The sequence below is a fragment of the Oppia nitens genome, unplaced genomic scaffold (genome assembly GCF_028296485.1).
Source record: "Oppia nitens isolate AA-2021 unplaced genomic scaffold, nextdenovo-longstitch-racon4-pilon3 scaffold21_pilon_pilon_pilon, whole genome shotgun sequence".
Lineage (NCBI taxonomy): Eukaryota > Metazoa > Arthropoda > Arachnida > Sarcoptiformes > Oppiidae > Oppia > Oppia nitens.
The window spans coordinates 773,887-798,454 of NW_026533201.1; the positions used below are offsets into that span (position 1 = coordinate 773,887).

Consider the following 24,568-nt stretch of genomic DNA (forward strand, 5'->3'; position numbering starts at 1 on the left):
TTGTTCGCCATTAGTCGGGTTCGGGTTTGCAGCAATATAATTCTCGATGGCTTCTAATCTGGCTTTGACACGTCTATATAGCTTATTGTTGTTTTTTTGAATCATTCGTGATCCTCTATGTGTTGGGATAAACGGTTCGTCGGGATCGACTTGTCCTTCGTTATCGCTGTCCGAGATATCCATATTCTGGCTTTTGTTATCCGACATCTATTAGTAGGGTAGGTAAGTGGAAACAAAGAAAAGCATTAATTCATGCACAAAAACTCAATATTCAGTATTACATCTGGGTTTAATGTCGATAAGCAAGTAAAAAGGTAATTGTTTTAGTCAGTAAATGGCAACTGAATAGACGACGAATTATGAGTGTTAAAATGTTCCACCATTTTTCTAATTGATGAAAACATCATTGGACAGCCTGAGTGATCGCATTTAATGGTACACGTATTAACACTTGATAATGTCCGAACTTGGTTAACTCGAAATCTCGTGATTAGAGGTGGTGAAGGTGTCGGGACATATGGCGTCATTGACGAGTCACTTATATCATCAAGACTTATGGTGTCGGTGTCTTTGGCCAATGGGTTACATGAACTATTATGTTTTTCCCAATCGTTAAAGGAGTCAAAAGATCTTATGCAAAACACGCAGTCGAAATTATTAGTTCCGTGTTGTCGTCTTTCATGTTCGTTTAAAGAGATGATCGACTCGAATTTCGCATGACAGATAACACAAGGATATCTAGGATGGTGTCGAAGATAAACATGTATGTTCAAGTCTTCATCAGTTAAAAAGCTTTCGACGCAACCCTCCTTTTGACATTTTATTAATTGTAATTCCACCGGAGAGTAATCTGGGGATCTATGACCGTTGTTCATCGTAAGAAATAAGGTTTCACGCGATGTGTCACTATCATCTATTGTTATTGTTTCGGGGTTTATCCGGACTGATTTACAAATTATTTTATGTGAATCTAAATCTTCCTTTGTACTGAATTTTTCATCGCAATATATGCAATCAAACAAATCCAACCCATGATGAGTTTCCTTGTGATCGCGTAAGGTTTTGGGTGATCTGAAGTCTTTGTTGCAATCACAACATCTATATGAGTTTGGAAATTTTCGAAATTTAATTTTGTGATTACGTTGGCGGTGTAGAACAAGATCTCCCTTTTCAGTGAAAAATTCGGGGCATAGGTCACATTTCCTTGCCGACTTGAGCTTTCGGTTATGCATAGCTTTCTTGTGATTGTATAAATCGTAGCCACTTGAGAACTTTCTTTCACATAATAAACAATAAAATGGTTTTGCTTGTTGTTTGGGTGTATTTTTATTTTTTGTCAAACGTTTAGTCCGTTCAACTAAAGGATCAGGTGGTAATTTGGGCCTGCCGTTGTTGAGCTGACGGATACAGTCAGCCGAGTAAGTGTCGAGATGTCTAAACGATGCGTTTTGCCAGCAAAACCTTTGCTCACATGAGCCTGTAATGCAATGATACTTAGGTTCCCTATTGTGTTTATATACCAGGTGATGATCAAGTTTTTCTTGATTTATAAAAGTTTCATCACATTTGTGACAAACACCGTGCTCAAGTTTGCCGTGTTGATTTAATTCTCTTAGATTAAGAAATAATTTGCTGCAGGTTTCGTCTTTGCACGTGAAAGAAGATTGGATTGGCTTTGGCCAATTCTTGTCGCCGCTATACTTAGTAGTCGTAAATGTTTGAAGCAAAGTGTTACCGCCAGTCGTATTGGACTGATGACAGACAATGGGAACTTTGTTTTTATAGAAGGGACTGCTTATTCTTTTTTTGTCCGGTAATTTCATAACATTTAGCTCATCATTGCAGTGTCTACTTTCAACTTGATGATTATGCAGTTTTATGTAATCATAAAATTCTTCATTGCAGTTGTTACAGATTATTGGTGGTTCAAAACCGTGATGTATCATTTCGTCAATGAATTTGCGTGCTTGGAAAGCGCTAAAATCGTGTTTGTAGACCAAATGTTTGTAATATAAACCCGGTTCAATAAATTTCCCTCTACATCTCACGCATTCGATGGCTTCTAGACAACGTCGGTCGTTAGGTGTAAATATATAGGTTATCACGTTTGTCTTTTCTGATTTGTCACGTATTAGTTCTTCAACACTGGACAATGAATCCCTACTGTAGCTACTAACGTCATATAGGCCCGACATTGTATACTATTGAATATCAAGATTATGTTAGTTGGTGTATAGGTAAATGTTAGCAAATAAAATAATTAAAGCATAAAATATTAGGTATAACATCGGGTGACCGGCTTTGACTTCACCGAAAACACCTAAGTATACCTTAGAATTAAGCATATTACAGATACTACATATACACACACACACATACAATAACATACACAATACTACCTACAAATTGCATCTAACATTTTTAGGTTGTAACGCGGACGCCCAGCAGTGCCGTCACACGGGTCGCCTACCCACAACCTCTTAAATGTCAAGTGCTCTGACAATGGACTCGGCATAAGTAGGGGTCATTAACTCTAATTGTTTTCTTGTTGAATTATTCATAACCTTAATAACCGGTATATTCTCTGGTAGGTTTTCTAACCATTGATTATAATAGTGATTAAGCTCAAGGAGGTAAGGGACACGTATGTAACCACTTTCCTCGGCCCGCGCTCGACAATATATATTGTTTGTGAGTTTATCTATAGAGGTTTCGATATAAACTACCAGATCGTATTTCAAGGCGTCCGCATTTTGAGATAACTGTTCATTAACTATAGCATCGAATACCTCACTTTCATAGTTAGACATGAGGTGTTGATCAACAAGTGTGGGTTTGAACACGCGAATAGCGGAGAAATACGATCTCTCCATAACCTTAATGTCTGTCCCGTCACAAGGCAATGCTCTGTGATGGTCAATCATTGTAAGTGCAACATAACTTTCAAATAAAAAGGCTCTCTTATCAGGTTTCCTATAGTAGGCTTTTAATAAGTTAAGGCCGTTTAGGTCCCTCCACTTTTCTATAGGTTCATTATGTATTGAAAGTCTGTTCGCTATCTGAGATTGCTTCAAATAATGACTAAAGGTTGTCTTTCCTGACCCTATATTCCCCTCAAGTAATATAGTTTTATACATTATAGCCCAAAATCAACAACGGTATACCACTAGGCCCTAAAGATTACTAAATTAAAATAGTAAAATAATTGAAATAAACCGGTTAAATAACTTAATTGATTGATTTTAAAATTAAATCATGGAATGGTCAGTTTCGATTGAGACAATTATGCTCAAGTGTTTTTAACTTAATGTTTAACAAGTAAATCAAAAGTGAGTTACTACGGCCGTTCGTGACTCACGATTACATACACTTGTTTATAAAATTAGTAAATGAATTGATAAAAAAAAATTGAAACATAAAATAAAAGGATAGGGTTATTGTGTTGGATACACCTCGACCACCGGGATCAAGCACCCGGCCCAAGGCACAACTGCCCGGGTCAGTCAAGGGAAGCAAATAAAAAGACAAAACATAAGCAAAATACATTTAATTGAATTAAATAAATATAAATTTCAAATTAAAATTAAATTAAAACAAATAAATCAAATGTGGGGCTTTTGGGAGTTTAATATCCCACTTCTGAAAATTAGATCTCATGTAACGGTCTAGAGAGACGATTGAAAGAGATAGCGTACCACTACTGTGTGTAATTGGTAATTGGCTATTGAAAGAGATAGCGTACCACTACATTTGGTATCGGTAATTGGCTATCGAAAGGGATAGCGTACCACTACTTTGGGTATAATCGGTAATTGGCTATCGAAAGGGATAGCGTACCACTACTTTGGGTATAATCGGTAATTGGCTATCGAAAGGGATAGCGTACCACTACTTTGGGTATAATCGGTAATTGGCTATCGAAAGGGATAGCGTACCACTACTTCAAGAGTATTGAACTATTTTAATTAAACAGTTAATTTAGGCTTACTGTTAAATTTGTGGTAAACGGTTAGGTGATAGTGACCGCCTCCTTGTTGTTGTTATCTCTTGAGAACAGTTCGGTAGTAGTGATCGCCTCTTTGTTGTTGTTATCTCTTGAGAACAGTTCGGTAGTAGTGATCGACTCTCTGTTGTTGTTATCTCTTGAGAACAGTTCGGTAGTAGTGATCGACTCTCTGTTGTTGTTATCTCTTGAGAACAGTTCGGTAGTAGTGATCGACTCTCTGTTGTTGTTATCTCTTGAGAACAGTTCGGTAGTAGTGATCGACTCTTTGTTGTTGTTATCTCTTGAGAACAGTTCGGTGGTAGTGATCGACTCTTTGTTGTTGTTATCTCTTGAGAACAGTTCGGTAGTAGTGTTCTTTGTTGTTGTAGTAGTGATCAACTCTTTGTTGTTGTTATCTCTTGAGAACAGTTCGGTAGTAGTGATCGCCTCTTTGTTGTTGTTATCTCTTGAGAACAGTTCGGTAGTAGTGATCAACTCTTTGTTGTTGTTATCTCTTGAGAACAGTTCGGTGGTAGTGATCGACTCTTTGTTGTTGTTATCTCTTGAGAACAGTTCGGTAGTAGTGATCGACTCTTTGTTGTTGTTGTCTCTTGAGAACAGTTCGGGAGTAACAATCAAATTTGTATTTAATTTTAAGTTAAATCAATAATGAAAACACATATTTTTGTCTTTAAAATTCATTTATTCTGATATAAAAACACTTTTCTGATGTTCACTCATACACTGTTAACAACCGACTCGATCGGGAACTTGTGAGTCAAACAGTTTTGTTGGACGACCAGTACGGGTGGGGTTTCATACATTCATACCATTCAAGGAATGGTATGCTGTTTGCGTAATGTTATGTCTATTGCGTGTATACTGAAGTTATTTTTGTAAAAATAGTTTATTTCAAAATAGAAACTATTTTTGAAACTACTTTAATATATATATATATATATATATATTTAAATAATTTTTTTTTAATTTTATATTTATCTAAAATAATTTTATTATTATTATTATAAGAAAATATTGTATAAGTAATTAATTAATTAAATAACTATTTATTTTTTGAATTTATTTGCTAATAAAGTAAATGCTGATGAAGATGGCGGTGATGGTGGAGGAGGAGGAGGTGATGATAGAGAAGGTAGTAGTGGTGGTAATGAAGGAGGAGGAGGAAGAGGAGGAGGTGGTGATGGTGGTGGTGGTGGTAGTGGTGAAGGAAGTGATGATGCTATAGGTAATTGTATTAGTATTAAAATTGTTTTTTATGAAATCACATTATTTACTAACAAATTATTTATTTCTTTCTTAAATAGTTTTGTCTAAAGATAGTGGTGGCGGTGGTGGAGGTCCTAAAGGTGGTGGTGGTGGTGGTCGTAATGGTGGCGGTGGTSGAGGTCCTAAAGGTGGCGGTGGTGGGGGTCGTAATGGTGGCGGTGGTGGTGGTCCTAAAGGTGGCGGTGGTGGTGGTCCTAAAGGTGGCGGTGGTGGGGGTCGTAATGGTGGCGCTGGCGGTGGTAGCGGTCGTAATGGTGGCGGTGGTGGCGGTCGTAATGTTGGCGGTGGTGGAGGTATTAAAGGTGGCGGTGGTAAAGGTTCCAGAAGAGATCGTGGCGTTCAAAGTCGTGGTAATAAAGATTATACGCCTTCTCGACTATCAGGAGATAGTTATTTGGAAATGGATGCTAAATGTAAAAATCCAGCCGGTTGTATACCTAAAGCAGAAAAAGGTCGTCACGGTGCTACAAAATGTAGGTATTAGTAATTAGTAATTAGTAATTAGTAATTAGTAATTAGTAATTAGTAATTAGTAATTAGTAATTAGTAATTAGTAATTAGTAATTAGTATTTAGTATTTAATATTTAGTAATTTGTAATTTGTAATTTGTAATTAGTAATTAGTAATTAGTAATTAGTAATTAGTAATTAGTAATTAGTAATTAGTAATTAGTAATTAGTATTTAGTATTTAATATTTAGTAATTTGTAATTTGTAATTTGTAATTAGTAATTAGTAATTAGTAATTAGTAATTAGTAATTAGTAATTAGTAATTAGTAATTAGTAATTAGTAATTAGTAATTAGTAATTAGTAATTAGTAATTAGTAATTAGTAATTAGTAATTAGTAATTAGTAATTAGTAATTAGTAATTAGTAATTAGTAATTAGTAATTAGTAATTAGTAATTAGTAATTAGTATTTAGTATTTAGTATTTAGTATTTAGTATTTAGTATTTAGTATTTAGTATTTAGTATTTAGTATTTAGTATTTAGTATTTAGTATTTAGTATTTAGTATTTAGTATTTAGTATTTAGTATTTAGTATTTAGTATTTAGTATTTAGTATTTAGTATTTAGTATTTAGTATTTAGTATTTAGTATTTAGTATTTAGTATTTAGTATTTAGTATTTAGTATTTAGTATTTAGTATTTAGTATTGTTTTTTTATATGTATTTTTATTATATATAGATAAAAAATGTAATAAATTGGGCGGAAATTGTTTTATGCATCCCCAATGTTGCGGTAAATTAGTATGCAATTGGTATAGTAAATGCGATACCGATAGACGTATACCAGCCTGTCTTAATAAAACTTGTTAATAATAATAATAATTTATTAATAATAATAATTTATTAATAATAATAATTTATTAATAATAATAATTTAATAATAATAATAATTTATTAATAATAATAATTTAATAATAATAATAATTTATTAATAATAATAATAATAATTTATTAWTAATAATAATTTAWTAATAATAATAATTTAATATTATAATAATAATAATAATAATTTATTAATAATAATAATTTATTAATAATAATAATTTATTAATAATAATAATTTATTAATAATAATAATTTATTAATAATAATAATTTATTAATAATAATAATTTATTAATAATAATAATTTATTAATAATAATAATTTATTAATAATAATAATTTATTAATAATAATTTAATAATTCTATGTTTTTATTATCAATAATTAATAATAAATATAGTATCACTAAACTATTGTTTATAATATAGACAAAAATTAATAATTATTTTGCAATATTTATTTAAAAATAAATAGTACCATATTTTATAAATAATTTTATTAATTAAACTAAATATAATAAAAAATGACTAATTAATATCTTAATTTTATTTCATTTTTTTTTTTAATTTAAAATTTGAAAAATACTAAAAACAGAGTTATTTATTAAATTAATATATAATATATATTTTTCTAAAAAAATATAGTTAATAAATAGTTAATAAAATATAATATAAAAATATTACTAATAATTAATTGCTTCATACATAGTGCAAACTTAGATTATAAAAACAATCATCTATCAAAATTAACAAGTACAAATTACAAGTTCATGTTAACATTGGTTTTGATAATATTGTTTTTTTTTTGTAAAAAAAAACATAAGAAACACATTATTTTACAAATTTTTTAAATGTAATTAATTAGTTTAAATAACTATTAATTATAATATTGTATGTGATTGTGTGTGTGTATGTATGTGTGTGTGTGTGTGTGTGTGTGTGTGTGTGTGTGTGTGTGTGTGTGTGTGTATTTGTGTGTATGTATGTATATGTATGTGTTTATATGTATGTGTGTATGTGTGTGTGTGTGTGTGTGTGTGTGTGTGTGTGTGTGTGTGTGTGTGTGTGTGTGTGTGTGTGTGTGTGTGTGTGTGTAAAATATACTGTTTAACTATTGAAAAATATCTTACTGAATAAGTATATAAATAGCGATGCTTATTTAAAAAAAATATTAAACTAATTGAATTTATACAAAAAAAAATTATTATATTAGTAATTTTATATAAAAAAATTTTATATTTAAAATTTTTATTAAAATAATAATCATGATGAAACTTTATTTGCCACTATTAACAACAACAATATTATCAGTTAACATTGGTAAGTTTTATTATTTATTTATTAAGTAATAATATTTTAACAATAATATTTATATAATTATTTTTATGTTAATTACAAGTTATGTCGACACTGTTAACGGATACTAAGCCCAGTGCCGATCCCCGACATAACAATGACTACTATAAACAGTTAACTATACCCGTAATCAAGGATCAGATGCGCCAGAATATGCAATACGTCGGCCGTATGATGGACTCGGCTCAGGCTATACTGGCGGCCACTGGGCTATCGGTACCCAATATGCTGTATACGGACGCGCGTGAGTTTGTCCTGAAAACTCTGGCACCGGAAACCCTGTGCGCACTCGACGCGTGTCAATCGGAACAAAATAAGACATTGTTTGCTATGATTGCACGTGAAGTATACGGTTTCCGACATATGAGTGACAGGATATTCAAGGAACGACAGCAACAGTCGGTATTCAATACGACGGCTACCGGTGCCGACTATGAACAGGAATTGTGGACTGATTTGAAAGCTAGAGAGGAATCACTGTATCAGGCACTGACCTATATTGCCGATGTCAAGTCCCGGGGTCCCAATGGGTTTGCTTTTTTGATACCATTTCACAAAATGGTTAGTATTTTTAAAAAGATATTTAAAAATATTTAACTTAAACTTTTTAATAATTGTGAACTTAATTTTTAGAATAATTTAAAAATTTTTAGTTTTAATAATAAGTTTTTTAGTTATTTATAAGTTATTCTATATTTAATTAATAGAGTAATAATAATATAAATACTAGATATAAGTATTTAATTTATTTTCCAAACAAACATTTATTTTTTAGTATAAAAAATAATTATATAATTTTTATAATATTTGTTTTCAATAACAAAAAAATACCATATATATTTTAAATGAAAATTTAATTAGAAACTGTAAACTAATTTAATTAATTTTTACACAATTATTATTTACAAACTATTTTATTATAGTAGCAAAATAATTAAAATTTATAAAACTTTAATTTTGTCTTATTATAAGGCATACAATATATTTAATACAATCAATTTTTATTATTATTAAATTATTAATTTTTTAGTTATTATTATTTATAGATCTATACATTTTTGGTAAATGAGTTTCCCAAAATTAACCAGGCTATTCAACAATTGCCAACCAGTGATATGCGTATTAAAAATATGCAATTGCTCCTGGATGATTTCCTATTGCTCACACAAGAACCATGGTGATTTATTAAATAGTATTATAATTATAATAATACTAATAATATATTAATTTAACATTTTAATTTTTCAAGTTTTATTTTTGAAATATTATCATTTTTTTCAACAAAAATCATGTAATTTTTAATAATTTATTGAAGCATCTAATGTATATATTATATAATTATTATTTAAAATAAATTGCATTTAAAAAAAACCAAAATTAAATTAAAATTTATTTAAGTGTATATATTAAAATATAAAACTTATTTCTTAATAAATTTTAATAAATAAAATTTAGTAACTTTTATCTATGTATTATAATTTATAATTAAACTAATAATAGTTTCTTTTTATTTTAAAAATAATAAATTAAAACATAATTTTGAAATATCTCTAAATTTACTTTTATTCAATTAATTAATATATAAAACTTAAAATCATTTTTATTTATACAATTATTATCTAAAATTAAATATTTTTTAAAAAAACTAATATTATAGAAAGTACAGGTATTTTAAAATACTACTTATAAATTATTTAACATAAGTTTTTAGATTTTAAATAGTATTAATTATTTTTTTTGTGTCAAAATTTTATTAAAAAAAACATTTTCAATGCTAAAAATATAATTATATTAATATAGTTATTTTAAATAATTTGGCATATATGAATATTATAAACAAATAATTTTTAATTTTTACAAAAAAAATATATTGTTTAGATTTTTAATAATCAATTTATACTATTTTTTTAAATAAATTAATTAAAAAATTATTTATTTTTAAACTTAAGAAAAATTATTTGCAATAAATATGATATTACGTAATAGAATATATATACAGTATATTATATAATATATATAATTAATTAATTTTTTAATTTAAATTTGCTATTATTAGATATATATACTGTATATATATAAAAGGGCCTTACATTAATCTCGCACACGCGGTTTTAGCTATAATTCTTAAACAGAGTGAGATATATTAATTTTGTAAAAAGAGTATTAAAAAGTGATTTACGCGTGATATTATAAAATATTAAATTTTTAATTTTGATCACGTGATCATATTTATTCTTGGATATTTGCAAACCACTATATCAAAACCTAAACTATAAATGCCAGAATAAAATTTCACTAGTAAGATTGTAATGGCTAAACTGGAAATTTATGGGAAGAAAAAATTTTTAAAATTGGTTGCAGAATAAATTTTTTATGGCTTTTCAAACTTGTGGAAAAACACATTATATAAAATAGTCGAAAATAAAATGACGTTATTTATGGACAGTAGACACTTATTAGATAGAGATTTTAATACTAATGCTTATTCTAAAAACAAAATTTTTTTATGTCAAATATTTTTTTAGATAATCAAATTACAATAAAAAACACAGCATAGTATTTCGATAATTTAATTTTTAATTAAATTTGATTATCTAAAAATATATTTGACATAAAAAAATTTTGTTTTTAGAATAAGCAATAGTATTAAAATCTCTATCTAATAAGTGTCTACTGTCCATAAATAACGTCATTTTATTTTCGACTATCACTTTTTAATACTCTTTTTACAAAATTAATATATCTCACACCATTTAAGAATTATAGCAAAAACCGCGTGTGCGAGATTAATGTAAGGCCCTTTTATATAAAATATTTATTTTATTTTTTTTAATTATTTATTAATATCTAAATTTTTGTTTAGTTATTAAAATTAATGTATTAGTAGAAAATAAATAACTATTATTTTATTAGTCTGTTTAAAAAAAAAAATTTTATAAATAATTATTATCACTAAAAATAATGAAGTTTACTAATAAACTTGTATTATGTTTATTATTATCTGGCATCATGTTAAATGTTATACAATGGCAGCATGGTAAGTTTATATTATATATGATAATTTTTAATAATAATAATAAAAATTGGAAATTAACTTGCTGAATTTATTTATTAAAAAATAAAGTTATGGCTGATGAAGATGGCGATAATAAAGGTGGTGATGATGGACAAGGAGAAGGAGGAGGTAGTAGTGATGGACAAGGAGGAGGAGGAGGTAGTAGTGATGGACAAGGAGAAGGAAGAGGTAGTGGTGATAATAATAATGGACAAGGAGATAGTGGTGATAATGTTAAAGGAGGTGGTGATTGGCAAGAAGAAGAAGGTAGTGGTGATAATAATAAAGAACAAGGAGGTGATGGACAAGGAGGTGGAAGTAGTGGTAATAATAATAAAGAAGGTGATGATGATGATGGACAAGAAGGTGAAGATAGTGGTGAAGGAGGAGATGGTCCTATAGGTAGTAGTAGTATTAGTAATATTAAAGTTGTTTTTAAAAAATTTATTTATTTTTTACAAACAATTTTTCTTTATTTTCTATTGTTTAACTAGTTTTGGGTAAAGATACGTCTAAAAATACAGCCGATAGTAGTAGTAGTAGTAGTAGTAGTAGTAGTAATAGTAATGGCGTAGATGTAAAACTTAAAGCTGGTAAGGCTAAACAAGGTTCAGGGCCTAAAGGAGGTGCTCGACCTAAAAAAGGTGCTGGACCAAAAGGAGGTGGTGGTGTGCAAACTACAGGTAGTTAAACAAAAATATTATTAATTATTATTAAATATTATTAACTATTATTAATTATTATTAATTATTATTAACTATTAACTATTACTATTATCTATTATCTATTACTATTAACTATTACTATTAACTATTACTATTAACTATTACTATTAACTATTACTATTAACTATTACTATTAACTATTACTATTAACTATTACTATTAACTATTACTATTAACTATTACTATTAACTATTACTATTAACTATTACTATTAACTATTACTATTAACTATTACTATTAACTATTACTATTAACTATTACTATTAACTATTACTATTAACTATTACTATTAACTATTACTATTAACTATTACTATTAACTATTACTATTAACTATTACTATTAACTATTACTATTAACTATTACTATTAACTATTACTATTAACTATTACTATTAACTATTACTATTAACTATTACTATTAACTATTACTATTAACTATTACTATTAACTATTACTATTAACTATTACTATTAACTATTACTATTAACTATTACTATTAACTATTACTATTAACTATTACTATTAACTATTACTATTAACTATTACTATTAACTATTACTATTAACTATTACTATTAACTATTACTATTAACTATTACTATTAACTATTACTATTAACTATTACTATTAACTATTACTATTAACTATTACTATTAACTATTACTATTAACTATTACTATTAACTATTACTATTAACTATTACTATTAACTATTACTATTAACTATTACTATTAACTATTACTATTAACTATTACTATTAACTATTACTATTAACTATTACTATTAACTATTACTATTAACTATTACTATTAACTATTACTATTAACTATTACTATTAACTATTACTATTAACTATTACTATTAACTATTACTATTAACTATTACTATTAACTATTACTATTAACTATTACTATTAACTATTACTATTAACTATTACTATTAACTATTACTATAACTATTACTATTACTATACTAACTATTACTATTAACTATTACTATTAACTATTACTATTAACTATTACTATTAACTATTACTATTAACTATTACTATTAACTATTACTATTAACTATTACTATTAACTATTACTATTAACTATTACTATTAACTATTACTATTAACTATTACTATTAACTATTACTATTAACTATTACTATTAACTATTACTATTACTATTACTATTACTATTAACTATTAACTATTACTATTAACTATTACTATTAACTATTACTATTAACTATTACTATTAACTATTACTATTAACTATTACTATTAACTATTACTATTAACTATTACTATTAACTATTACTATTAACTATTACTATTAACTATTACTATTAACTATTACTATTAACTATTACTATTAACTATTACTATTAACTATTACTATTAACTATTACTATTACTATTAACTATTACTATTAACTATTACTATTAACTATTACTATTAACTATTACTATTAACTATTACTATTAACTATTACTATTAACTATTACTATTAACTATTACTATTTATTACTATTAACTATTACTATTAACTATTACTATTAACTATTACTATTAACTATTACTATTAACTATTACTATTAACTATTACTATTAACTATTACTATTAACTATTACTATTAACTATTACTATTAACTATTACTATTAACTATTACTATTAACTATTACTATTAACTATTACTATTACTATTAACTATTACTATTAACTATTACTATTAACTATTACTATTAACTATTACTATTAACTATTACTATTAACTATTACTATTAACTATTACTATTAACTATTACTATTAACTATTACTATTAACTATTACTATTAACTATTACTATTAACTATTACTATTAACTATTACTATTAACTATTACTATTAACTATTACTATTAACTATTACTATTAACTATTACTATTAACTATTACTATTAACTATTACTATTAACTATTACTATTAACTATTACTATTAACTATTACTATTAACTATTACTATTAACTATTACTATTAACTATTACTATTAACTATTACTATTAACTATTACTATTAACTATTACTATTAACTATTACTATTAACTATTACTATTAACTATTACTATTAACTATTACTATTAACTATTACTATTAACTATTACTATTAACTATTACTATTAACTATTACTATTAACTATTACTATTAACTATTACTATTAACTATTACTATTAACTATTACTATTAACTATTACTATTAACTATTACTATTAACTATTACTATTACTATTAACTATTACTATTAACTATTACTATTAACTATTACTATTAACTATTACTATTACTATTAACTATTACTATTAACTATTACTATTAACTATTACTATTAACTATTACTATTAACTATTACTATTAACTATTACTATTAACTATTAACTATATATTCTAAATTTAACTAGGCAATAAATGTATAAAAGCACTTGAACAATGTAGTTTTGATTATCGTTGTTGTGGTAATATGATATGCAATGAACATAAAGTACGTTGCTATGATCCGCACGGTAGTGTCCAACATCTACAAGGTCTACAACACTATAGGAATAAAAATCTAGATGATCTACCCAATAGAAATGGTAGATTAATGCACGAAAAAGGTGGCCAATGGGTAGTGGTGGTAAAGGTAGTGCTGGTAAAGGTAGTGGTAGTCGAGGTAAAGGACCTAAAGGTGGTCGAAAAAATAAGGGTTAGAGGTAATGGTCCTCTCAAAAATTATAATAATTATTATCATTATCATTATATATTTATAATAAAATATCATATGATAATATATATTAGAATTTTAAATTAATTTTTTTATCAATAAAAAAGCAATAAAAAAAATTTATGATATTTTTTTCGATAATAATATTTGATTTATAATTTGTTATAGTTTAATAACAATTAATAGTTAGTTTTTTTTATAGATTTATAATATTATTATAATTTAGTTATTTATTATTAATAAAATATGCTTATTCAATAAAATATGAAAAATTAATTAATTAATAAAATTGTTATGACACGGTCAGGGATCTATTGATGAATCCAGCTGACTGTGCCTATTGTTGTTATATACCGGTAATTAACTATCGGTAAATCAATACGCGGTACTGATTAACCGGTCAGATATGCAGCGTGGGTCGGTATGAGACCAATACTAGACTGTTAATTACTGATACACGGAGTGAGATTACCCAATAGGTCTTTGGAGGACTTCTCAGATGATATGTGTGATCACTGTGCAGTGTGGTAACCAAGTGGTGGCCAATTGATGATCCAAATCCTTGCACACGACAATCAGGTAGTGATAATACTATCGGTAAGTAGTTATCAATCGGTAAGCGTTGGCGATACTAATAGTAAACAATTAGTTATCTATCGGTAGAACTCTTGAGGTTCGGCAACAATGATAATGAAGTTAAACACAAGTTATAAGTGAAACACTTTTATTGTAATTTAATGTGAATTAAATCAATGGTTAAAATATCGGTAAAAGAGATGATAATGAATAGCACGTGTAGTGCGAGTACAGTAGTAATGAGTTGAGACTGGGCTCAGGTATGAGATATACAGTGGCACTGACTGTGATATGAGATGTGTGTACTGACTGACTGTCTGAGAGGTGTACTGACTAATGAATACAGTAGTTGTACTGTATTTATAGTCAACTGGATATACAGGTAATGAATTGGAGGGAAAGGTAGTCATTGGACTGTTTGAATATAAAACGGTTATATAGATGATGTATTGGACATTGAGGTGCCAGTGATTGGTGTCACTGACCAGGAATTACAGGTAATTGTATATTAAACGGTAAAGTAATACAAAGTGTAAATATAAGGATAAGTGAATTACACAGAAATAGGTATTAAAAATAGGATATGAATATAAAATATAAATCTAAAATTATCGGTAATTGAAGGACATATGGATGTCTTCAACAAAATAATAAAAAAAAAATTTTTATTTCCTAAATATTTATTATTAGTTCTTTGTTGTTGTGGAAAATTAAAAATGAAGTTTATTATTAATTTTTTAATTATATTATTTATCATAATCATCCTATTGGATAATATAATATGGCATCAAGGTAAATTAATAATGGACAAAATTTATTTATATATATATATAATTATATTATAAAAAAATTTAGTATAAATGTTTTAAAATTAATTAATTAATTATTAGCACTGTGATAATAGTATTTAAAATAATATTCAAGGTAAATTGATTTCATTTTTTTACAATTTATTAGTAGTATGAAAATATTTAATTAAAGTAAATAATAAAGTAATTAGTAATTAGTAATTAGTAATTAGTAATTAGTAATTAGTAATTAGTAATTAGTAATTAGTAATTAGTAATTAGTAATAGTAATAGTAATACTAATACTAATAGTAATAGTAATTAGTAATAGTAATAGTAATACTAATACTAATAGTAATAGTAATAGTTATAGTAATAGTAATAGTAATTAGTAATTAGTAATTAGTAATAGTATTTTAACATGAGGCAAAATTATTTGACACACATTTTATATATTAATATATATAGTATATACAGTACTTATATCTTGATATTATATAATTTTATACGTAATCTACTTAGTATTGTTCAATATAATGCTAATATATATTATATATATAAGTTAGTGTATATACATAAATTATATATATATATATACTGTATATATATATATATATATATATATATATATATATATATATATATATATATATATACTGTATAATTATAGATACAAAATGTAATAAATTGGGCGGAAATTGTTATATGCATCCACATTGTTGCGGTAAATTAGTATGCAATTGGTAAATGCCATACAGATAGACGTATACCAGCCTGTCTTAATAAAACTTGTTAATAATAATAATAATAATAATAATAATTTAATAATAATAATTTAATAATAATAATTTAATAATTATAATTTAATAATTATAATAATTTAATAATAATAATAATTTTAATAATAATAATAATAATAATAATAATAATAATAATAATAATAATTTAATAATTTAATAATTATTATTATTAATTATTATTATTAATTTTGAACATAATTTTTTATTTTAAATTTATTAGTCAAATATACTGTAATTATTTATTTATTTTGTTAATAATAATATTTAAATTAATAATAAAAAGAGTATCACTAAACTATTGTTTATAATATAGACAAAAATTAATAATTATTTTGTAATATTTATTTCAAAATAAATAAAACCATATTTTATAAATAATTGTATTAATTAAACTAAATATAATACAAAAATGACTAATTAATATCTTAATTTAAGTTTGCAATTATTTTATAAGTTTTATTTCAATTATTTAAAAAAATAATTAAATAAAAAATGCATTGTTTCACTAAAACTCACTAAAAATTGACTTATTTATTAAATTAATATATAAATATAGTTTTCTAAAAAAAATTATAGTTAATAAATAGTTAATAAAAAATATATAAAAAATATTATTAATAATTAATTGCTTCACACATAGTGCAAACTTAGATTATAAAAACAATCATCTATCAAAATTAACAAGTACAAATAATAAGTTCATAAAAACATTGGTTTTGATAATAGTATTTTTTAAAATCATAGAAAACACATTATTTTATAGATTTATAAATTTAATTAATTAGTTTAGATAACTATTAATTATAATCTTGTATGTGTGTGTATGTGTATGTGTGTGTGTGTTTGTATGTGTGTATATGAGTGTGTATGTGTGTGTATATATGTATATGTATGTGTTTATATGTATGTGTGTGTGTGTGTGTGTGTGTGTGTGTGTGTGTGTAAAATATACTTTATGTGTTTATTTATGTGTATGTGTGTATATGTGTGTGTATGTATGTGTTTGTATTGTATATGTATATATATCTATATATGCGTGTGTTTGTGCTGTGTGTGTATGTGTAAAAATATACTGTTAAAATTTTCAAATAATCATATAAATAGCGATGCTCATTTAGTAAAAAAATAATATTAAACTAATTGAATTTATCAAACAAAAAAAAATATAAATATAATATTATTTTAATAATATTATATAATAATCTTATTGTTTAAAAATGATGAAAATGTATTTGTCACTATTAGCAACAACAATATTATCAGTTAACATTGGTAAGTTTTATTATTTATTTATTAAGTAATAATATTTTAACTCTAATAATAAAAAAAAATATTTTTTTGTTAACAAATCATATATTATAGTTATGTCGACACTGTTAACGGATACTAAGCCCAGTGCCGATATCCGACATAACAATGACTACTATAAACAGCTAACTATACCCGTAATCAAGGATCAGATGCGACAGAATATGCAATACGTCGGCCGTATGATGGACTCGGCTCAGGCTATACTGGCGGCCACTGGGCTATCGGTACCCAATATGCTGTATACGGACGCGCGTGAGTTTGTCCTGAAAACTCTGGCACCGGAAACCCTGTGCGCACTCGACGCGTGTCAATCGGAACAAAATAAGACATTGTTTGCTATGATTGCACGTGAAGTATACGGTTTCCGACATATGAGTGACAGGATATTCAAGGAACGACAGCAACAGTCGGTATTCAATACGACAGCTACCGGTGCCGACTATGAACAGGAACTGTTGGCTGATCTCAAGGCTCGGGAGGAATCACTGTTTCAGGCACTGACCTATATTGCCGATGTCAAGTCCCGGGGTCCCAATGGCTTTGCTTTTTTGATCCCATTTCACAAAATGGTAAGTTATTTTAATTTTTAATTTATATTATATTATTAATTTACCTTTAAAAATAAAATATTTTATAGTTTTTTAGTCATTTAAATAATTAGTTATTAAAATATTTTAGTTTAATTAAATTTTAATTATTATTTTTCATAGCTTTATTTTATAAGTTAAAATTTTTGCATAGTTATTACATATTACAATAAATATTTTATAACTTATTAGAAATTGTAAATAATAAATTTTGATAAAAATAAGTTAGCTAAATTTATTAAATTAATTAGATTTATTAAATTCTAGTTTTTATTAATTAAATTTTGTGTTTATTAAATTTTATTATTTTTATTTTTTAATTATAGATCTATACATTTTTGGTAAATGAGTATCCCAAAATTAACCAGGCTATTCAACAATTGCCAACCAGTGAATTACGTATCAAAAATATGCAATTGCTCCTGGATGATTTTCTATTACTCACTCAAGAACCATGGTGATTTAGTAATATTATAATTATAATAATATTAATGATATAGTCATTTAATTTTGAATTTATATTTTATTTTTGAAAGTATTATCATTTTTTCTTTAAAAACATTTAATTTTTAATAATTTATTGAAGCATCTAATGTATATATTTTATTAATTTTTAATTAAAATAAATTGCATTTAAAAAAACAAAAAAAACAAAAAAAAACTAAAATAAAATTTATTTAAATATATTTAAATGTACATAATAAATACGGAATTAATTTCAAATAAATTTTTATAATTGCAATTTAGTAACATTTATATATGTATTAAAATTAAACTAATACTTTAATTTAAACAAAAGTAGAAAATATAATTTCTATCTATTTTAAAATAAAAAGTAAATAAAAAATTATTTTGAAATATAACTAAATTAATTTTATTGAATTAATTAATATTAAATTCTTTAATCTGTTTTTATTTATTGAATTATTAACAAAAATAAAATATTATCACAAAACTAGTATTAAATCAACTATTTTAAAATATAGTTAATTATGATTTTTTTAATCTACTAATACTATTAGTAGATTGTTAATTAAAATATCAATAATATACAGGTAATAGTAATATAGATTAATTAAAAATTAATTAATTATCTAGCTTAAATATAAGCATAAATTTATGGTTAAAAAAATATATTATTATATATTATAAAAATTAATCCATCCACATATAGTGCACAACTTGATTATATAAACAACATCAATCATTTATCAATTTTTAATTAAAATATTAAAATCAATTAATCAATTTATCAAGTTCAAATGTTCATATGATCATAGTATTTTGATAATGTTGTTATTATTGAAAAATCATAGGAACACACATTATTTTTATGCTAAAAAATATAATTAATAGTTAAAATAAAAAATAGCTATTAATTATTATTTTAATAAAACTACTACTAATAGTAATGTGTAAATGTATGTATGTATGTGTATAATTATGTGTGTGTGTGTATGTGTAAAATAGTAATTAAAAAATATCTGGCTAAATAATCATATAAATAGCGATGCTCATTTAGTTTTAAAATTATTAAACTTAAATGATTTAATCATATAAAAAATAAATATTATTTTATTATTTTTTAATATACAGTTTTAATTTAAAAAGTAATATAGTAATAACCATGATGAAAATCTACTTGACACTATTAACAACAACAATATTATCTGTTAATATTGGTAAGTATTTTATTTTTTAATGACTAACTTACCAAATAATAAATATGTATTTATTTAATTAAAATACTTATAATTTTTTTATAACTTATGTAATACTAGTTATGTCGACACTGTTGACGGATACTAAGCCCAGTGCCGATCCCCGACATAACAATGACTACTATAAACAGCTAACTATACCCGTAATCAAGGATCAGATGCGCCAGAATATGCAATACGTCGGCCGTATGATGGACTCGGCTCAGGCTATACTGGCGGCCACTGGGTTATCGGTACCCAATATGTTGTATACGGACGCGCGTGAGTTTGTCCTGAAAACTCTGGCACCGGAAACCCTGTGCGCACTCGACGCGTGTCAATCGGAACAAAATAAGACATTGTTTGCTATGATTGCACGTGAAGTATACGGTTTCCGACATATGAGTGACAGGATATTCAAGGAACGGCAACAACGATCGGTGTTCAATACGACTACCGGTGCCGCCTATGAACAGCAACTCTGGACAGATCTTAAGGCTCGGGAGGAATCACTGTTTCAGGCACTGACCTATATTGCCGATGTCAAGTCCCGGGGCCCGAATGGCTTTGAATTTTTGATCCCATTCCACAAAATGGTAAGTTATTTATAGTTTTTTTTTGTCATTTCAAATATTTCAATAGATATTAATATATTTAACTTTATTTTAATTTTTATAATTATTATTCATAACTCAAAATATAATTTTAAAAACTATTTTTACACTAAATTTTTATTAGTTTAAATTTTTGAGTAGTTATTTTAATGAATTAGTAAAAAAATATTGTATAATTTATTAGAAATTGTAAATAATAATTTTGTTTTTTATAAAAAAAAGGTAGCTAAATTTAATAATTTATTTATATTTTTATAAATTCTAGTTTTTATTTATGAAATTTTATTTAATTAATTTTATGTTTTTTTTTATAGATCTACACATTTTTGGTAAATGAGTATCCCAAAATTAACCAGGCTATTCAAAAATTGCCAACCAGTCAATTACGTATCAAAAATATGCAATTGCTCCTGGATGATTTTCTATTACTCACTCAAGAACCATGGTGATTTAATAATATTATTATAATATTAATAATATATTAATTTAACTTTATGAATTTATATTTTATTTTTGAAAGTATTATCATTTTTTTCTTTAAAAACAATAATTTATTGAAGCATCTAATGTATATATTTATTATTTTTATTTTTAAATAAATTGCATTTTAAAAAACCAAAACTAAAATAACATTTATTAAAATTTATTTAGTATTTCAAATTAAAATATGAAATTAATTAAAATTTAGTAACATTTATGTATGCATTATATTAAAACTAATACTTTAGTTTAAAATAAAGTAAAAAAATATATTTTATGTTTATATTTCAAATAAAAATTATAAAATAATTTTTAAATATAACTAAATTTACTTTATTCAATTAATTAATATAAAATACTTTAATCAGTTTTTATTTATTCAATTATTATATAAAATAAACTATTCTATAATAACTATTATTAAAGAAAATTTTCAAAATATTTTTAATTAATTATTTTTTAATTAATTACAAATTTAACTAATTAAAATACAATTAAATTCTTTTTTTCCAAAAAAATATATAAATATAATTTGCAAAATTTAAAAATATTATTAATAAAACTGCTATTTTATTTTTAAATTAATCTTTTATCCAATATAGCTCCAATATAATAACTAATAAATAAATATATATGGTTTTAAACTATTACTATTACATTGTTTAATAAAAATATCTATTACTAAAATTATAATCAATAAAAGAGACAATTTTTATTTAAAATTATTTTTACATGTATTTGAATTAAATCTGAGTATTAGTATAATATATTCAATAGATTAAATAATATTTAAGTAATTATCTAGCATAAATTAATGTTTTAAAAAAAACAATATTTATTTTATTTATTATAAAAAAAAAATAATTCATATACATATAGTGCACAACTTGATTATATAAACAACATCAATCATTTATGAAATTTTTATTAAAATTAAAAAATTAATTTATCAAGTTCAAATGTTCATATGATCATAGATTTAATAATATTGTTTGAATAAAAAAAACATAGGAAACACATTATTTTTATGCTAAAAAATATAATTAATAGTTAAAACAAAATAGCAATTAATTAATATCTAAGTAAAAGTACTACTATTAGTAATGTGTATGTATTATGTGTGTGTGTGTGTGTGTGTGTGTGTGTGTGTGTGTGTGTGTAAAAATATCTGGCTAAATAATTATATAAATAGCAATGCTCATTTAGTTTAAAAATTATTAAACTTTAATGATTTTATCATTAAAAAAAATAAATATTATATTATTTTTTAATATATTAATCTAAAAAGTAATACAATATTAATAACCATGATGAAAATCTACTTGACACTATTAACAACAACAATATTATCAGTTAACATTGGTATGTATTTTATTTTTTATTGAATAACTAACCAAATAATAAATAAGTATTTATTTAATTAAAATACTTATAATTTTTTTTATAACTTATATAATTCTAGTTATGTCGACACTGTTAACGGATACTAAGCCCAGTGCCGATCCCCGACATAACAATGACTACTATAAACAGCTAACTATACCCGTAATCAAGGATCAGATGCGCCAGAATATGCAATACGTCGGCCGTATGATGGACTCGGCTCAGGCTATACTGGCGGCCACTGGGCTATCGGTACCCAATATGCTGTATACGGACGCGCGTGAGTTTGTCCTGAAAACTCTGGCACCGGAAACCCTGTGCGCACTCGACGCGTGTCAATCGGAACAAAATAAGACATTGTTTGCTATGATTGCACGTGAAGTATACGGTTTCCGACATATGAGTGACAGGATATTCAAGGAACGACAGCAACGATCGGTGTTCAATACGACTACCGGTGCCGCCTATGAACAGCAACTCTGGACAGATCTTAAGGCTCGGGAGGAATCACTGTTTCAGGCACTGACCTATATTGCCGATGTCAAGTCCCGGGGACCGAATGGCTTCGAATTTTTGATCCCATTCCACAAAATGGTAAGTATTTTATAGTTTTTTTTGTCATTTAAAATATTTTAATAGATATTATAAAATATTTAACTTTATTTTAATTTTTATAATTATTATTCATAACTCAAAATATAATTTTAAAAACTATTTTTACACTAAATTTTTATTAGTTTAAATTTTTGAGTAGTTATTTTAATGAATTAGTAAAAAAAAAATATTGTATACCTTTTTAGAAATTGTAAATCATAATTTTGTTTTTTATAAAAAAAGGTAGCTAAATTTAATAATTTATTTATATTTTTATAAATTCTAGTTTTTATTTATTAAATTTTATTTAATTAATTTTATGTTTTTTTTATAGATCTACACATTTTTGGTAAATGAGTATCCCAAAATTAACCAGGCTATTCAAAAATTGCCAACCAGTCAATTGCGTATCAAAAATATGCAATTGCTCCTGGATGATTTCCTATTGCTCACACAAGAACCATGGTGATTTTAGTATAATTATTATTATAATAATACTATTAAAATATTAATTTAATTTTGAATTTTTATTTTATTTTTGAATTATGATTTTTTATTTTAAAACATATAATTTTTAATAATTTATTGAAGCATCTAATGTATATATTTTATTATTTTTGATTTAAATAAATTGCATTTACAAAAAAACCAAAAATAAATTATCATTTATTTAAATTGATTTAATTTAAATACTAAAACATTAATACTATTTAGATATTTATTATATTTCAAATAATACTTTTATTTAAATTAAAGTAGAAAATATACTTTATGTTTGTATATTAAAAAAAATAAATAATTTTGATATATCTCAAAATTAACTTTATTTAATTAATTAATATAAAAATACTTTTTTGAACATGACTTTTTTATTTACTATCTATTTAAAATTGATTTAATTTACATATGCTCCTGGATGATTTATTATTGCTCACTCAAGAACCATGGTGATTTTAGTATAATTATAATAATAATATAATATTATTATAATTTTTGTTGAATTTTATTTTTCAAAGTATTATCATTTAATTTTAGAAATAACATGTAATTTGTTAATTATTTATTAAAGCATCTATGTATATAAATTTTATTATTTTAATTATTTATAAATTGCATTTAAAAAACCAAAACTAAAATAACATCAAATTTAAATTTAAAATTAAATGTACATATTTAAAAAAAATTAAAAGTCGTGGTAATTAAGATTATAATAGTTTTAATTAAAAAAAAATTAATAAAATAAAAATTTATTTTTTAAATT

General features: G+C 24.5%; 6 protein-coding genes across 8 annotated transcripts in view; 4 read left to right on the plus strand and 2 right to left on the minus strand.

Moving 5' to 3' along the window:
* Nucleotides 1–323: 323 nt before the first annotated feature.
* On the minus strand, nt 324–2,195 carry LOC128953372 (zinc finger protein 271-like). Its single transcript, XM_054298856.1, has one exon. The coding sequence runs from the start codon at nt 2,193–2,195 to the stop codon at nt 324–326; it is 1,872 nt and encodes a 623-aa protein (XP_054154831.1).
* A 285-nt stretch (nt 2,196–2,480) lies between these two features.
* LOC128953373 (deoxynucleoside kinase-like) lies at nt 2,481–3,137 on the minus strand. Its single transcript, XM_054298857.1, has one exon. The coding sequence runs from the start codon at nt 3,135–3,137 to the stop codon at nt 2,481–2,483; it is 657 nt and encodes a 218-aa protein (XP_054154832.1).
* A 4,753-nt stretch (nt 3,138–7,890) lies between these two features.
* LOC128953374 (uncharacterized) lies at nt 7,891–9,143 on the plus strand. Its single transcript, XM_054298858.1, has 3 exons — nt 7,891–7,926; nt 8,006–8,523; nt 9,009–9,143. The coding sequence occupies exons 2-3, from the start codon at nt 8,008–8,010 to the stop codon at nt 9,141–9,143; spliced, it is 651 nt and encodes a 216-aa protein (XP_054154833.1). The 5' UTR covers nt 7,891–7,926; nt 8,006–8,007.
* Nucleotides 9,144–11,136: 1,993 nt separating this feature from the next.
* Nucleotides 11,137–24,568, plus strand: part of LOC128953296 (uncharacterized) — a 388,095-nt gene continuing 374,663 nt past the window's right edge. Inside the window, exon 1 of one of the 3 annotated variants that reach the window (XM_054298781.1) lies at nt 11,137–11,146. The gene's annotated coding sequence lies outside the window, so the exon portion shown is untranslated. The other 2 variants (XM_054298779.1, XM_054298780.1) reach the window with 2 other exon arrangements.
* Nucleotides 20,089–21,299, plus strand: LOC128953376 (uncharacterized). Its single transcript, XM_054298859.1, has 3 exons — nt 20,089–20,218; nt 20,318–20,832; nt 21,165–21,299. Exons 1-3 carry the CDS (start codon nt 20,164–20,166, stop codon nt 21,297–21,299), a joined length of 705 nt encoding a protein of 234 aa, XP_054154834.1. The 5' UTR covers nt 20,089–20,163.
* Nucleotides 22,638–23,776, plus strand: LOC128953377 (uncharacterized). The gene is made up of 3 exons (XM_054298860.1): nt 22,638–22,692; nt 22,793–23,307; nt 23,642–23,776. Exons 1-3 carry the CDS (start codon nt 22,638–22,640, stop codon nt 23,774–23,776), a joined length of 705 nt encoding a protein of 234 aa, XP_054154835.1.